Source organism: Carcharhinus amblyrhynchos, chromosome 10 (genome assembly GCF_965287045.1).
Source record: "Carcharhinus amblyrhynchos chromosome 10, sCarAmb.v2.hapA, whole genome shotgun sequence".
Taxonomy (NCBI): domain Eukaryota; kingdom Metazoa; phylum Chordata; class Chondrichthyes; order Carcharhiniformes; family Carcharhinidae; genus Carcharhinus; species Carcharhinus amblyrhynchos.
This window is the reverse complement of record NC_137333.1, coordinates 68,080,409-68,098,684: the sequence shown is the minus strand read 5'-3', so window position 1 is coordinate 68,098,684 and position 18,276 is coordinate 68,080,409. Positions and strand designations below refer to the sequence as shown.

General features: G+C 40.2%; 1 protein-coding gene across 3 annotated transcripts in view; it reads right to left on the bottom strand.

The window, feature by feature from the left end:
- Window positions 1-18,276, bottom strand: part of atm (ATM serine/threonine kinase) — a 140,347-nt gene that overhangs the window by 39,511 nt on the left and 82,560 nt on the right. For all 3 annotated transcript variants that reach the window (XM_080197258.1, XM_080197256.1, XM_080197257.1), the window contains exons 40-47: window positions 15,525-15,633; window positions 12,583-12,671; window positions 7,100-7,202; window positions 6,071-6,219; window positions 3,792-3,896; window positions 3,351-3,470; window positions 2,557-2,791; window positions 1,499-1,651 (exon numbers count right to left, since the gene is read on the bottom strand). In XM_080197258.1, coding sequence (XP_080053384.1) covers window positions 1,499-1,651; window positions 2,557-2,791; window positions 3,351-3,470; window positions 3,792-3,896; window positions 6,071-6,219; window positions 7,100-7,202; window positions 12,583-12,671; window positions 15,525-15,633 — 1,063 coding nt within the window. The remainder of the gene's footprint in view (window positions 1-1,498; window positions 1,652-2,556; window positions 2,792-3,350; window positions 3,471-3,791; window positions 3,897-6,070; window positions 6,220-7,099; window positions 7,203-12,582; window positions 12,672-15,524; window positions 15,634-18,276) is intronic.

Genomic DNA, 18,276 nt, shown 5'->3' with positions numbered 1-18,276 from the left:
AACCCGGGTCCCTGGCGCTGTGAAGCAACAGTGCTAACCACTGTGCTACCGTGCTGCCCGCCTGTGTAAGTGTATAACCGCTTAGCTAAATACTGATGGAAGTCTAATAGCAAATACCTTAATTTTAGCACAATATTCTTGAAAGCCTTTTCATTCCCTTCATAACAAACACTACACAAGTAATTTCCAAAATTATGTTGTGATGCAAAGAGCAGTAATGAATGATGCCACATATCTGAGTTCTTACTTAGTCTAGAACAAATGTGACAATACTGTGTCTTTAAAAATGTATGTGTGTCATGTTTCTTGTGCAGAATTTGTTTTAGCAGTCAATTCTATTATTTGTGTCACTTTGTCTTTACCCAGCAGCCCATGTTGTTACTGCAGCAGCATCACTGATCTTAATTGCTGGAGTTCAGGTTTGTTTTAACCTGGTCTAATGCAGGGTTGTTATGTTGCTGTTTTTCCCTGGGGTTTTTTTCAGAGTGGGGTTTGCTTTGGGAAAAGTCATATGACTGGGCAGGTCAAGGCTCACAGAGAAACCCAGTTCAGTTGCTGTTTAGGAGCTGTAGAAAGAAGAAACAGCTTATGTCTGTCTCTTTTTCTCTCTGGATTTGGAGACTGGGATCGGTCAGAAAATAGGTCACTTTCTCTGAAGTTTTGTTGTTTGAAATTTGATCTTTCTCTGGAAGCAGCTGTATGGGAGTCAGAAGGCATGTATCTTTCTGTATCTGTCCAGAGGGGTTAAAAGGCTAGATATTTAGCATCCGCATGAGTATATCTGTTTTGGGACTAATTGGTTCTGAAGTAGGATTTGTGTCTTTGGGGATATTGCTTAAATTGGAACCAAAGAGATAGATAGCTGTTAAGAATTATATTTTGTCATGTTTCAGCAGTTTCGATTGGTAAAAATTGCGCTTTATTGGGTTATATTTTAATTGTGTTATTAAATAAAGTTTGTTTTAATAAAAGCTTCCTAGTGGGTCAATCAAATCATACCTGGAGCAAAACACCTTATGCCCACCATAATGCCAAAATCAAAAAAAGTTGGGATTTAGGCTAATTTCATAAACTTCCTTAGAGTTTCTGAAGTGGTCCTAACACAGGTTTGATACAGGTCCAATAACACAACCACATCGACTTCTCATCCACAATTCATTTGCAGAAGGTCAGCAAAGGTAAAATTGTTTTCTTGTTTCCAAAACTGAGTTTCATTTTCCATTCTGTAAGTTAGTGCCTAATCTAATTGTTGTATAACAATGTACACTGAAATACAGCTTCCTCTTTAACAATTGCCAAAATGTCCTGCAAATTATAAGTAGACCCTCAGTAAGCATTAACCATCTGCACTGTACTGCCAATGTTGTTTGTGTGCATTCACCAAACATATTGCAACTTATTGGCTTCACCATCACTACCCCAATCTTTTTTTTTAACTATGGAAGAAAACATTTGAGACTTTTCTTTTGTTTGGACAATTTGAGATTACTGAATTTACCTCTAATTTGCAAATCATCTGCTTGAGAACATCAAGAGAAAGACTCTGTTCCTGTTTACCCCAAAAGACTTGGGCTTCTTCTAGTTGCCAGGTGGAAATGCCAAACCCAACTGGGTTGTGTTGTTTGATCTGGAAGATGGCTTTCTCTGCCAGCTGTAAACAAATAATACTCTTTACGGATACATATAAACTCAAAATATTCAATGTTGAGAAGCAATTTAAAGTACAAGCAATAGAAGTGTCAGCTTTCTTATCATGTCATGTTTGAGATTCAACTGATGATAATATAGTGCTTTTAATGTAAATTGACATCCTAAGGCACTTTACAGGAGCATAACAGAACAACATCAGACTCTAAACTCTATAAGGTGAAATTAGATTAAGTGTGTAACATTTTGGTCAGAGGCAGATTTTAAGAAGTGTCTTAAAGGAGGAAAGCAAGCTAGGGAAGCAGAAAGGTGTAGGGAAGGAGCTTGGGGCCCAGGTAATTGAAGGCACAGCCATCAAGGGCTGACCAATTATGATTAAAAATGCACAAGAAAACTTCGAGATGCACAAGTGTCTTGGATGATTGTGGAATTGGAAGCGATTACAGAGTTAGAGGAGGGATAAGGAGGGATTTGAAAATAAGGATGAAAATTTTAAACTCATTCTGACTCGAAATGTTGGCTCTACTCTCTCTCCACAGATGCTGTCAGACTTGCTGAGAATTTACAGCATTTTCTGGTTTTATATGAGGACTTTAAAACTCGGACATTGCTCGACTGGGAGCCAATGTTAAGAGGTGTTTTGGAAGTGGAGTAAACGATTTTAGAGATGGCATGAGTATGAGATCAGTGATAAATACCGTCCTCTTGTACATTTCTAATCATAATTGATTGGCCCTTGGTTGGCTGTGCCTTCAGCTGAAACAGTAATATGAATACAATTAAAAAGATCAAAGTTTTGCAGACGAAACACATTTTGCTTTGTATTTAAAAATAGGTAGTGCATTCTTACACATGTACCAATAGAAATACTACTTTCCATAACAAATAATTTTTAAAAAGCTGCCAAACCTGGGAATTTCTTGCTGCTCGTGCTAATTTTGCCATTTGAAGTAAATGCTCAGTCAGAGCATCTTTAATGAAATTCTTCCTTTGTTCATCCATTTCCTTTTTGATAAGCATCTCTTGAATGACTGTTCTCATGGCTAAGATAGGTTCCTGGAAGGTAAAGTCACTGTCCTTGAGAAGCTGAAGTTGTTCCTGCCATTTTCTGTGTACTTCATTCAATGCATCATCTGTCGCAGATCTGAAAGTGAACATAACATCCTGTAGAAATTTAAAACTAAGCTTTGAATGATTCCCATCAGTTCAGGCTGGAGCAGTTTTTGCTCTCTTTTCTTACCATTTTCTCTGCACTATTCCTGACCCAGTAAGAAGTCCGACAACACCAGGTTTAAGTCCAACTGATTTATTTGATATACTGACCAGCAGATGCTGATCTCTTGCTGGTCTGCAGTTTTAACAGGCAACATGCAGTCTCAGTATCATGCACCTAAACAGCTCTCTTAAGCGAGCTACAAACATGAGTGATGGAGGCGTATTTAATAACCACCACCATCTCAAGGGCCATTAGAAATGGGCAATGAATGCTGGCCTAGCCAGTGACACCTTCACCCCAAGAATGAATAAAAAAAATGTTCTGGGGGGTATAGCCAAGTTTGATGCTGTCCTTATTTGACATCCATCCTTGTGTACTTCCAACAACTGAAGCGAAGATACCAGAGAAATGTCTCAGAATGCTCCACATATACAGAATAAACATAACACAGTCCAGAATAAATGCTAACAAAATATCAGCTGGTTACCTGGACAACAGCTGCCCAATGGTTTCTAGTTCTCCAAGTATCTGCAATCTGCACAATGTCGGATACAGAGAGTAAACTGATTCCAAGCTTCCTTTGCATAATTCTTCAACTTCTTTCACCCTATTGACACAATAAATTGTAATTCACTGTCATTCCGGCATCCATGATGAATACATCATAACATAAAAGCAAAATACTCCAGAAGTGGAAAATCTTGAGATAGAAACCAAAAATACATCCCTCATCAGTAAAAATAAAGAAATACAAGTCACAGATTTTGAAGAATTGCCTTAACTACAATTAACATGAGAAAGAAAATTAAAGTGAATTGCAGTAAATTTCAATGTCAGTAACGATGAGCAGGATAGTTTCAGTTATAATTTGCTTTTGAGTTTGCCAGGGGGAGATTAAAAGAATCATCAGCAGTTACTGCAAAGTTACCTGGCAAACTTTATAACCTCGTGGAAAGCAGAGAATTCTTGGTCTTTCAGCGATTGCAACGCATTGTACACAGATTCGTGATACCCAGGTCCTGAAGTCTCATCTCTGGGAATAAACAACACTAAATGATCATTTAGCAAGTCAAAGGTGAATCAGCTGCCAAGTACTTATACAACTCCATGACTACAAAGTGCAAGTGTAATTCAATAAGAGTATATTGAAGCAAAGATAATAGATTTGTTTCTTCTGGTCTTTTAAATTGACAAAGTGTGAAGGTCATCTAACAAGAATTCAGTATATACTAGGGGTTTAGAATACTGACCGGCTAATTACAGGCTGCTGTTGTTAAGTGCCTTGGGATATTTTATTATTTTAAGCTACCTAAATACAAGTTGTTGTTATAAAGCAAATACTGACTGCAATTTACAACCAAAATGGGTTCACAAGTTGCAAAATAATTCTGAATTATTTTTAAGTTTTGGCTTCTAGGATAGAATCATAGAATGGTTACAGCATTTGTAGTAAGTAGTCTCACAACACTAGGTTAAAGTCCTACAGGTTTATTTGTTAGTAAACGCCACTAGCTTTCGGAACGCTGTTCCTTCGTCAGTTGAGTAGAGAGTTCTGATCACAAACAGGGCATATAAAGGCACACACAGTTTACAGAATACTGATTAGAATGTGAGTCTTAGAATGTGAGAATACTGATTAGACCCGCATTCTAATCAGTATTCTGTAAACTGTGTGTGCCTTTATATGCCCTGTTTGTGATCAGAACTCCCCACTCACCTGATGAAGAAACAGCGTTCCGAAAGCTAGTGGCGTTTACTAACAAATAAACCTGTAGGACATTAACCTGGTGTTGTGAGACGAATTACTGTGTTCAGTGTGTGCTGGAGCCGACGAGGGAGCGAGCTATCTTGGATCTGGTGTTATGTAATGAGGCGGGTAGAATTAGGGACCTTGCGGTGAAGGATCCTCTTGGGGAGAGTGATCATTGTATGGTGGAGTTTCTGGTGCAAATGGAGGAGGAGAAAGTGGGCTCCCGGACACGCGTCCTTTGTTTGAACAGAGGGGAGTACGGTAGGATGAGAGAAGAATTGGCGAATGTTGACTGGGGGAAGCGCGTTGGAAGGTAGGTCTGCTGAGGAGCAGTGGAGGATCTTTAAGGAGGTCTTTCTTGGTGCTCAGCAGAAATTTATTCCGATGGTTAAAAAGGACCGTAGGAGGAGAGGTAATAAGCCGTGGATAACGAAGGAGGTGAAGGAAAGTGTTAAATTAAAAGCGGAGGCGTTTAGAGTAGCTAAGAGTAGTGGGCGAGAAGAGGATTGGGAGAGGTTTAAATGTCAACAAAGATTGACAAAGAAGTTGATAAAGAAGGGTAGGAGAAACTATGAAGCTGGGCTAGTGCTTAATATAAAAAAGGATAGCAAGAGTTTTTATAAATATATAAAAAGGAAGAGGCTGGCTAGGGTGAACGTTGGACCCTTAGAGGATGAGAGGGGGGACTTAGTGGTAGGGGATGGGGAAATGGCTGAGGTCTTGAATAACTTTTTTGTTTCGGTCTTCACGGAGGAGGACGTGAATAATTTGCCGGGTGTTAGCGATGGAAAGGTGGTAGGACTGGAGGGTCCCAATGACATTATTGTTACTAGAGAGGCAGTGCTCGACAGACTGGAGGGACTGATTGTGGACAAGTCCCCAGGACCGGATGGAAGGCATCCAAGGGTTCTGAAAGAAATGGCGGAGGTGAGAGTGGATGCCTTGGTGGTTATTTTCCAAACATCGCTGGATTCCTTTAAGACGCGGGTTGATGGGTTTTTGATAAGCGAGGGGATTAAGGGTTATGGGGAGAGGGCGGGAATGTGGAACTGAGCCACGACAGATCAGCCATGATCTTATTGAATGGCGGGGCAGGCTCGAAGGGCTAGATGGCCTACTGCTGCTCCTATTTCTTATGTTATGTTTACCCCAGTCCAATGCAGGCCTCTCCACATCATGTACAGCATTTGTAACCATTGAGTTTGTGCCAGTTATTTGCAAGAGCAATTTAGCCAGTCTCACTACCTCACACCTTCATCGTAACCGCGTAATGTTTCCCCTTCCGGTGCTTATCCAATTTCCTTTGACAGCACCCAACTGATTTTGCCTTCAGGCATCAAACTCCTCAAGATTCAAGCTTCAGGACTGAGGGGTTATATTTAATGCAATAAGTGAAAAATTTCACAGAAGTGCTGAGCATGTTTGAGTTTAGTGGAAGCAGGAAACTATGCATTTACCTGCATGGAGGGACATGATCCCATTGCATGTTTCGCCAGGCTGCCTGGAAACGGATTTCCTGCAACTCCTCACACCATTCTGCATTTTCAGCTTCGAGCCCCTTCAGATATGTTGTGAGAATATGGCACAATCCAAAGTTCTGTAATGCCTACACTCAACAAATACAAACCAACTTTAGACTTCATCAAACTATTTGTGAGTAAGTTAAAGATAAGTAGATGCACACATAATTGTGGTCAGGATTTGCAAAATGGCCACCACCTGTCCATTCCTAATGTTTTTGATTAGTAAAGGAAAACCGAAAATCTGACATTAAAACAGAAGTTAAAAGATAATAATAAAAACATTTCACAATTTTAAATGGCAAGGGTTCTGTTCCTAATTTCACTCTCTCTTTCATGATGCTATTAGCACTCCTAGATTTAATATGGCACCACCCTTTTAACAGTAGAGGCTGGGGAAGGGAACGTTGCAGAGGCGTGCTCAAAAAGTTGGTATAACCCACTAGCAGCGAAACATCATCCAACACCAGAGACTGACTGGTCGCAGAATCATCTCTAACATTTTTCATTTTGCTGAAAAAAACTGCACAGTTCCACAACTGTTTTGCTTTTTCCCTTTATTCCTTCATGGAGTGGGCACGGCTGGCAAGGGCAGCATTTGTTGTCCATCTCTAATTGCCCTTGAACTGACCTTGCGAGGTCATTTCAGAGGGCAGTTAAGAGACAATCACATTACTGTGGAGTCCGGTGTCACATGTAGGCCAGATAAGGAGCGCAGGTTTCCTTCCCTGAGGGACATTAGAGAACCAGATGGGTTTTTACAGCAATCTATTATAGTTTCATGGTCACCAATACTGAGACTAATTTATATCACAGTTCAAATTCCACCAGCTGCCTTGGTGGGATCTGAACCCATGTCTCCAGAGCAGTAGCCTGAGTCTCTGGATTACTACTCTAACAATAATACCACTACACCACTGTTTATAAAACAATAAAAAAGTTTTAGGACTTCGACAGCAACACTACCTGGACAATACCAGCTTGGCGTGTAGAGACTGGGAGATTCATTTCAATATCATACGTTACAAGAGCTTTATCCCACAGTACTTCATGCTCATATGTTCGAATTCTGTGTAAAGGTAAAAATCAAAATATTAGCTTATGCAGAAGTGAGAAAAATTAGGGTTGCCTTCTACTAAAATTAAGTATTTAGAACAGAGTTGAGGAGGAACTTCTTCACTCAAAGGGTGGTGAATCTCTGGAATTCTCTGCCCATCGAAGTGGTGGAAGCTACCTCGCTAAATATATTTAAGTCACGGGTAGATAGGTTTCTGATAGACAAGGGAATTAAGGGTTATGGGGAGAAAGCGGGAAAGTGGAACCAATCCACTTCAGATCAGCCATGATCTTATTAAATGGCAGGGCAGGCTTGAAGGGCTAGATGGCCTACTCCTGCTCCTATTTCTTATGTACTTGTGTAAGTATTGGAGCCTGCTTAATGATGAATTATCTATTCTTTATTTAATTTCTCTAAAATATTCTGTGTGTATGGTTGGCTTTCCTCCATCTGCACAAGGCGAAGGGAATGCAGCCTCAGACCCTGGGTGAAGTCAGAGAGGTCATCCTATTTCTCTTCTTTTGATGGCTGACCAAGCCAATCCTAAAAAGCAAACTCTGTCACAACAAAGCAGTCCCTTGCCATTGGCACAGGAAGATCTTTGCTGATGCCTTGGATGCAGCGCTGGCATCTGATTTAGGGCTTCTGAAGTCAAACATCATGGTAATTAATTCCTGCCTACAGTTGGTGTTACCAATTACATCAATTATTAGCTAGATTTTCCCACTTGTGATTGATGTTGAAGGCTTTCATGTCTCTTTTGAAAGAATTCTTCAATTGGAATTTTGGGTGCCCTGGTCTCTTGGCATGGGTTACCTCCCTGGCTTCGTTCATTCTTGCAGATGTAGCCATCTTTCACCCTTTGCACATGCCCAAGCCAGTGAAACTTTCTTTGCCGCTAATATGCACAGCATCACATAGAAAGACAAAGTCACCAGCGAAGCCTAACTTAGCCTTAGAAAGGATTGCTTCATTGGTGACTTTATCTTTCTTGTGATGTCAGGAATGTGTTGCAGACCCCAGAGATGGAAGTTACTGAGCCTTTTTTCTTGGTAGGTTTACATTGTCCAGGCTTCATTAACATAAAGTAACATGCTGAGGGTTCAGGCCTAAGAGATGAGCATTATGGCCCTGTAGGTCAGTCTTTCAATGCTCAGCTTTGTTCATCAGCCAAAGTTGGTGGCTACGTTTCCAATGCATGTGCTGAACTCGTTGTCAAAAGAAAGGTTGCCTGTCACCAGAGATCCAAGGTAGTGGATTTGCTGACTGCTTCCAGAGTGTACTATTGAGTCTGATCGCAGGTGAAGACAACACTTTTCCCATAACTACAGTTTTCTTGACACTGATGGTGATGGGAAACATGACAGGCATGAGACAGACATTTCAGGAGCCTTTGGAGCTGGTCTTCTGTCTAGACTAGTGCAGCATTACCAACATACAGATATTCTCTGATCAGGACATGCTACTTTTATCTTGGTCTGCAGTCTTTCTAGGTGGAGGAGTTCCACATCTGATCATGTGTGGAAGTATTCTCCTCCCACGTCAGCAAAGGAAGCATTGGTGAGTAGAATACAGAAGAAGATAGAATAGGGGCTACAGCACAACATTTTCACCTCATTCTTGATCACAAAACTGTCAGGTGTGGTGCAGTCATGAAAGGACAACATGAAACCATAAAACTTGAGAGAAGAGCAGATTTTCTCTACTATCTGGTAGAGGACCACTGTGCTCATGGTATCACATGCTTTTGTGAGACCCTAAAAAGCAAGGTACAGTCATGAATGCAGCTCTCTGCATTCTATTGAAGATGGTGTAGTGAGCAGATCATGTCTGTTGCAGATCTGCCTGCCCCAAAGCCACACTGGGGTCACACCAATACTCCAAGTTATCAGTTCCAGTCTTGGAGGAGCTGGGCAGGAAAAGTGATAGGTGTGTGGCTTTCGAGCCACTGTTAAGTGTTACACAGAGCTCTAATGTGGTGAGGAAATATTCCTGAAGTGTCTGGCAAAGCTCAGTCACATCACAACTTCTCTACTGTTGGGCACATGTCTGGTTATTTGCAATTAGATGCACCCAGTAGGTCCACTGCAGAGAAGTGGCAGGAATATGCTATGTAAATTGCCTAATATCATTGACAACATTCTCCAGCCTTTGTTGGTCCAGTGCTATTGGCCTCTTATGGAAATTCATGGCCAGTAGATTCTTAATTCCAGATATTTTTTATTGAATTCAAATTCCACCATATGCCATGGCGTGATTTGAACCCAGGTCCTCAGAACGTTAGCTGAGTTTCTGGATTAATAGTTGAGCAATAATACCACTAGGCCATCGCCTTCCCGAGAATTGAACTCGCGACCCCTGGTTTACGAAATGAGTGCTCTAACCGCTGAGCTATGAAGCCAACTGCTGGTCCAGTGCTATTGGAATGCTGAGCGAATCCCAGTGTATTAAAACACTTAAACTTTCTACTAAAATACGCTGCAGTTCACCATTAACAGAAGACTCCAGCATTGCTGATTTAGTGAGAGGGCCTGTGCAATGCATCAATTTTTGAATTAGGTGAGTTCACCTATCTTTGTGACAACAACAAGCACAGTTACTACAAAGGACATCCAAAGCATTGCAGCATTCAGGAGAAGATTGCAGTCACGAGAAATTTTCACTACTGTGAGATAGAAGCAGGAAATATGAATATAGGAAATAAGAGCAGAAGGCCATTTGGCCTGCTCTGCCATTCAATTGATCTTCTACTCCAATGCTATATTTCCACACTATCCCCATATCTCTTGATGTATTTACTAACATATTTAATGACTGAGCCGCCAGTCATTACCCTCTTCTAAATGCAATACAAAAATTTTTTTCATCTGCCAGTAACCTTCAAATTAAAGCCCACTGGGATAGAGAATTCCAAATATTTAACATCTTCTGAGAAATTCCTTCACAGACTAGGAACTGGTACATTCCTTGCTCTAGAATGACTAAAAATAGAAATAATTAAAAAACTATAGCAATATTTATTAATGAGCACCCCTGAAATTTCAGGTCCATATTATACACGATTTGTGAAACTCAACACCAGCAGGCTTCTGTCTAATAATTTTTTTCCCATAGTCTTTAACGATACGCATGTTTCTCATATGTACCTTTGGTTATCTACCATTGTTTTCAGTACCCAGAGAGTACCATGCTGACTGACACCGATTAATTTTGATCATATTTACCATTTCACATCAAGAGAACCGAGTGCACTGGGCAATTGTGGTAGTGCCACTGCACTAAATGTTGAGGTGAGGGGAACAAAATTAAATCAGAATTTCTGCTGTGACTAGTAGGCACTGGCTCCCTAATGGAAATGAGCAGATATTGGATAAGCGAAGATCTTTTGCTCTGATATTGGCACATATGAATAGCTTAGTAACAATTACTGCCAAACTTTGCACACAAAGGATTGGCCACTAGAGGGCTGTGTTGCAAATATCTGCTTCATGTTACTAACTTAGAGATAGAGGTAATATCTGGAAAGATTACTGTTGTGAAGGTAAAGCAATTAAAATTCTGGGCTTTAGTGATTGTCAGAATATTGTAAGAAATGCAGTTCAAAAGGTTACCCATGTGTGTTTAATAGAGTCAAAATAAAAGAGAGAGCTATGAGACAGATGCTGGGCTTAACTGGAGAACTGAAGATTTTGGGCGGAATTTACTGGCCGCTGTCTTTCCACTGACAGGATTATCTGGTCCCGCTGATGATGAACCCCTGCTCAGATTTCCGACACACCATTAACAGCGGCGAGACTAGAAGTTCTGCTTCCATCACCATGAAACACTCTGTGTGCAGTGAGGAATCCTGCCCATTGTGTGTGTGCTGATTGCAAAGAAGTGCAGTCCAGAGAAATATTTTTATTTTGGTTTATTAGTTTGAAACTATTCATTAAACACTGAAAAGCTGTAAAATCCATTTACTTAATCAGAATAAAGAAGTATTTGTAAATGAGGGATAATTAACCTAAAGGTCTGGCTGAGGATAGCCCAGAGCAGGCTATTGTAATTATGGAGGTGGGTAGAACTTAGGAAGGCTCATCTGTTTAAATCCCAGTGTATTTGCTGGGAGAGGTTTTTAGATGTAGATTGGATCTTCTGTGGTTTGCAGCTCACTGAGAAGTGATAGCTGAAATAAATGACAGTTAGACTGACCTACACTGTAAATAGAGTAAAACATTAATTTCAACACTGACCACATGAAATGTGAGTGAGGCTTAATCTCAGTGTGAATCTTATGAAGATCTGAAGCTGGAAAATTGCCTAACTTAAAACTGGGGGGAGAATCAACAGTAGGCTTCACAGGGAATTATTGCAAAATAAAGTAACCAACAGGTTTGCTGGAAAAGTAACTAGAACTGAGTGAGGCCTCTACAGTCAAGAGATGGAAAATTGAAGTTTTACCTCTGGGAATAGCTGAAGCTGAGGAAAATTCTCCAGAGATTACGGCATTCTGTAGTCTTAAAGGAGCATTCTTGGGGGCTATTAGGAAGTAAACCCCAAAGGCATAATATATATTGCTATAACCACATTAAGTTAATAGTGTTTATTTTATTTTATTCATTTCTGGGACATGGGCGCTGAGGCCAGAACTCTCCATTCACCTGACGAAGGGGCTAACCCGAAAGCTAGTGAATTTACTATCAAATAAATCGGTTGGACTGAAACCTGGTGTTGTCAGAGTTTTTACTGTGTTTACCCCAGTCCAACACTGGCATATCCACATCGTCACTGGCTAGCCAGCATTTATTGCCCATTCATAGCTGCCCTTGAGAAGGTGGTGGTGAGCTGCCTTCTTAAATTGCTGTAGTCCACAATGCCATTAACTGCAAACCACAGACGATCCAGTCTGCATCTAAAAACCTCTCCCAGCGAATACACAGATAAATTTAAGCAGATGAGCCTTCCTAAGTTCTACCCACCTCCATAATTACAATGCTGGATTTTGACTCAGTGACTGTGAAGGAACAGTGATATATTTCCAAGTCAGAATGGTGAGTGGCTTGGATGCATCTGGTGCCCTTGTCCTTCTAGATGGAAGTGGGCATGGATTTAGAAGGTGCTGTCTAAGGATCTTTCATGAATTACAATAAAGTTTGTTTTATTACAAAAAAGTGAAACCTTGTGGCATATTTCTATTGGTTAAAATAAGGTATTTGGATTTATTTTTGAATGCTAACGGTCCCCAACAGGGTATCAACTGCCAATACCCATGGAACTGTAAAAACCAGCTGACTTAGCCATCTTCAAAGGTGAATTGATATGGAAAATAATTCAGAGAAAAATACAGAACTCAACAAAACCAGTACTGTGGGGTAAAGTGTGAAGAAGGATCTTTAACTTTGGTTTTTACCTGGCAAGTGGGTGTAACATTTTCCCTCCACCGCAGCCATATAAACTATCAGGTTCTCCTATACTCCTGTACACATCGATTAGGAGCTCCTGTTAGAACACATTAATTTGATCATGAATAACATAATTTAAACTTTTTACAGCCCTCAATTTCTCTTATATAACAACGCTACCAGCAAACTTCTTCCTCATTTGTAACTCAGTACAACGGATTTGAGGAGATGCACCAACTTGATTGCCAATATTGAAAGCTAGATACAGCTCCCCTCCTTTACTGCATCTTCTGCTGTATGACCACCAACTCTTGGACATCACAGGATGCTACCTGGCAGCATGCCCATTGTGGACAATTAAACCATTGTTAATTGTTACTATCACAACTTTCCCTACACTGCTGCTGCTTCTCAAGAAATTTTAACCCTCTGCTAAACACACAATTTTTTTTTCATCTGCCAGTAACCTTCAAATTAGGTAAGAAACTCCTGTTACAAAATTCAGTTCAGCCTCCTCTCTGAAATACATGTGAGATGAGGTTATTGCATGGGCTAGATTATCCCAATTTTTATAAATCAGAATTTATATTCAGGAACCTATAGTTTTCATAGCTATACATAATATGGCATCTTATGACAACTTCATACTATTATTTGATGCTCAATTAATGCAACAAAGAATAAAACCTGTGCATTTGACCTACTTGTTATTTATGTAGTTGGGGCCTTAAGGACATGGGTCAGGTGACCTGGGATCTAGCTCCACCCAGGGCAGAGCTGCCTGTGTAGGTGTAAAGACCTAAATTAACTGTTCCCTGCTTAAGTTCTGCAGGCCTACCTTGTGGCCTTTTTATATCTTATAATCAGACCCAAATATAATAGTACTCTCTTACGCTATCACTAAAAATGCACTCTCTGGAAGAACTTCACCTCAATGAACTCAGGTAGCATGATAACCAAATCATCGTACGTAACTACTGCATGGTATCCTCTGTAGCTTCCTGCATAAGTTAAATGCATACCGAGGAGAATCCTGGTCAGAGAGCGTGAGAAGGAAGCTTGAGGCAGGGAACGCCCAAGGTTACCTTCTGGGACTGGTAGGGCATTCCCAATCCTCTTGGCTCCCCAAGGATGTTCAGCCTCAAATGGAGCAACATTTTCAAGTTTGGACACCACATTTGGTTGTGATATGAAGTTATTACAGATATCCAATTAATATAATTCATTGAAAGAATCATTGAAATTTACTGCATAAGAGACCATCTGGCTCATTGTGTCTTTGCAGACTAGAACAGTGATCTAGCTTAATTCCACTTTCCAGTACTTGATCCATAGCCTTGATGGTTATGGCACTTCAACTATATTTCAAGTACTTTTTAAATGTGATGAGGGTTTCTGCTTCCATCACCCTTTCAGGCACAGGCCCTCAACACCAACTGAAAAGAACCTCCTCTACTTCTCTTTAACCCTGTTACCAACCACATCAAACCTATACGCACTGGTTATTGACCTCACTGTATTGGGAAATAGTTCACCCTGCCCACTCTAAATCTCTTAATTTTATACACTTCAATTAAATTTCCCTTCAACCTCTTCTATGCCAAAGAAAATAACCTTGGCCAATTCAATCAATCCTCATAGCTAAAATCCGTTTTTCTGGCAAGACTGATGTGAATCTCCTCTGTTTCCTCTCTAGTACGATCACATCCTTCCTGTAATGTGGTGACCACATGGTATACTACAGCCTAACTAGTGTTTTATAAAGTTTCAGTATAAACTTCCTGCTGTTGCATTCTACATGTTGACTAATAAAGTATCCTGTGCGCCTTCTTAACCACCTTATCTATTTGTCCTGTTACATTTGGGGATCTGTGGACATGTACTCCAAGGTGCCTCTATTCCTCTCAATATCCTACTATTTATCATGTGTTCCTTTGCCTTGTTTGACCTCCTCAAATGCAATACCTCACACTTCTCTGGATTGAATTCCATTTGCACTTTTTTTCTCATATGATCAGTTTGTTGTCTACAGCAATCTTCGTCACTATCAATCATATAACCAATTGTCATATCATCTACAACTTCTTCATCTTGTTCTGTATAATTAAGTCTAAATCATTGAATCCTGGGGTACCCCACTGAAAACAGCCTTCCATACAAAGACAGTCAGTGAATATTTGCTCTCATCACTTAGCCAACTATGGGTCCAATCTGTCAGTTTTTCTTGGATCTCATGTCCTTTTAATTTTCTGATCAGTTCTCCATGTGGGAACATCATCAAATCCTTGCTAGAGTCAATGCAGACTACATCAAACATGCTTGATTCATTAACCCTCCTCAAAAAATTCATTCCAGTTAGTCAGACACGACCTTTCCTTAACAAATTCATGCCGACTCCCCAGATCAATCTGTACCTTTCTAAATAATGATTTGGTTAATACTGTCTCAGAAATGTTTCTGGTAATTTGCTCAACACTGAAGTAAGACCTGAAATTATTTAGTTCATTTCTTTCTCTCTTTTTAAAAGAACTGTTGACGTGTTATAACGTCAAAGAATAAACTTCATATGTTATGTGCAGTGGCTAGTTTAACATTTTAATAAAGTTTCTAACTTGCAATTCAGTACGAGAAGATTATCTATACTAGACTTCAGTCACATCCATGAAACAGTATGATTGTGGTCAAATGCACTCCTCAATATAGATTAATATATACTTTTGGGATCTAATAACTGTGCTTGATTGATAAACATTGGGATTGTGAATTTGTGTTTACTAATTTATTGAACACTTGTTCAAGCACCAAACTATCCTTTGTACATTCAAGTGTTTTAATACAAATGGCTGAATAGGGTCTATTAATTTCCTGTCTTGTAGAGTTTATTACAGATATGGGAAAGGAAGATAAACATTTCAAGAAGACATTTAAAGATCCATTTTAAGGCCTATACCTGCAAACCAATCCCTGTTTCTTCTTTGCTTTTGTTGCTCAAGCTGAAGATTGTTAGCTCTTGGCTGGTCTCATCAAACTTTAGGCTGCGTGCTGCTTTGTAAGAACTCCTAACAAAATCAAAAACACTTAAGTTTGCATTGTTGCAGTACCTTGCTACCAGTGTCTCATCATTTACCCTTTGTGGAGAATAATTTTCATACTACAATTTTGCAGCAGTTGTTACATTTTGAGGGTACTATTTCTGTCTTCACGGGGGTAATTTTAGCATGTATAAACAGGTGGGGTTTGGTTTGAAGTCAAAAATTCCAAACTGAACTCAACCAGTCTTCTTTAGGTTTTAAGGTGGAGGTGGGTGGTGAAACTAAACTACACCCAGCAGATTCACCAATTGTTGAAAACATTTATGAAGGCTGCAGGTTTCCAGATTTACAAGCTTTCTATTTTAAAACTCATATTGGCAGATTTCCCTGACCTCTGAAAATCTGATGAGAAAAGGAAATGAGGCAGTCTGGATCCATAACCTAAGTTTTTTTTTAGAGCACTGCTTTCAGGATAAGAGGGGGATGTTTTCATCTAGGTTGAGGGGCTTTACAAGTACCATCCTATATCATCCTGCTACCACAATCTTGCATCTTCTCCAGTAGTCATCACACCAGCACTTCCCCCCCCAATCCCAATACCAAAGGTCTGTCTGCTCTTCCACTGCATCCTTCTGCAGTAGGCTTAGCTGCCAAACAAATAGCCAAACTTGGTCAGCTGGTGGGTGGGACACCTGAAGAATAAGGCTGAAACTGGAGAAGATTCTGGACAGCTTATACATATGTGCCTGAAGGAACTTCAGAATTCCTCCCCAATGCTCTGAACATGTGCCCTGCTAAAATCACTGCCCATGTTTCAGACAATTGTCATAAATACTGGCCTTGTCAATGATGCCCATATCCTGTAAATGAAAATAAATAAATATTTTAATCATAGAAAATGATTCATCTTCAAGGACTAACACCCTTGTTTCATTTTAAAATAGACAGTCCCTTAAAGGAATAATGCTGTTTCTGGAGAAAACAATATTTTACAAGACATGGTAATTAAGCAGTTTTAAAGAAGCTGGAAATATCTTGGCCCAGTTGGATTCGTCACAAAAGTGTCCCATGGTGGTTTATGACTTCGGGAAAAAAAACATGCCCGGAAAACTATATTTAAAAGCTGGTTTTGTGAGGGGGAGAATAAGAAGGAACAACTGCTTGGGTAAAGATGACAATGCACAGGATTTTCCGGCCACGTTCACCCTGAAATCGGAAAATCCCATTTGAGGTCACTGGACCTTTAACATGGTCCACCCATTACTGCTACGATTTCCATAATGAGCAGAACGGGAGAATTCGCCCCAACAACTTCTGAGGCTCCAGGCCCAGTCAAACGCACAAAGTGAGTGGAAGTTGCTCTAAGTCATTCTACATTCTGAAATTGCCTGACTGCAAGTTTTCTGAAACGACTGCCTGAAAAGTAATTCAGGAATCACTAACAGTTTTGTATACCAGTGCTGAGGAACCAAACACATAACCTAGACACCATTTCAAGGAATCCATCATCTATCCTTTTCCCTTGAACAACAGGCTGGGATTCTCTGGCAGTTCACGCCAGCGGGATTCTCTGGTTCCGCTGCAGTGCATGAAGATTTGGCTGAGCACCAAATTCTTTCTCCTTGCAGTGGCAGCTGAATGGTTGAAGAATTCCAGACGTTGACTTTTATCCTTTACGCAGAATTTCATTTTTTGGAATGTATGTGCTAAAGAGTTAGGGTATTTAGAAAGAGTAATCATTACACTTTCATATCTCATACTGTATGGTAATTAGTATGTAAACTGTATGGCCTTCTACTTGGAAAGTCTGGATTTATAATAAACTTTGTTGTTTATTAAAGAAATCTGGGTATTGAGTCATCATTCTGAGATTAATAATAAAACACATATTTGACCATACAAATAGCTGGAGAGTTCATTTAAATATACATTGTGATCCATGCAGTAGTGGAACTAGAGACAGACAGTGCACTCCTCCCATCTCGGTATTGACGTTCCTACGTAACCCCTAGCTCTCCCTTTCCCAGGCAGCACAGTGACTTGCCCAGGTACCAGGACAAAAAACAGTGGCTCCCTCTTCAATTTGTTTCAGCTACTGGCTTTATTGAAAGCTCAACCTCACTTTCCACTAAAAGTATAAGCAGTTGAATGATGTTGCTCATTAGACACTTAAAGCAGTTCCATATTTTTAATCAATGCAAATTGCCAAAGGAGACTTCAGGTAGCTTCAAAGGCAACTGTTTGTTCTTTTACCACATTCTGGTTTTACTGTCTGTCATGTACAGTAGGAAAATCATGTGAGTACATACAGGTTCAGTATATGTAATGGCGAATGTGCCCTCAAAAAAGGGACTTGGACCCAATTATATTTGAAAGGCAGCTAAGTTAAAACAAAGCTGCCGATCATAAATATATTTGATCGCAAAATATTTTTAATTCAGTATGTTATGTGGTGGCACAGTGGTTAGCACTGCAGCCTCACAATGCCAGGGAGCTGGGTTGGGTCACTGACTGTGTGAAGTCTACACGTTCTCTCCGTGTACAAGTGGGTTCCCTCTGGGTGCTCCAGTTTCCTCCCACAGTCCGAAAGAGGTGTAGATTAGGAGAATTGGCCATGCTAAATTCTCCCGCAGTGTACCCGAATAGATGCCGGAGTGTGGCGACCAGGGG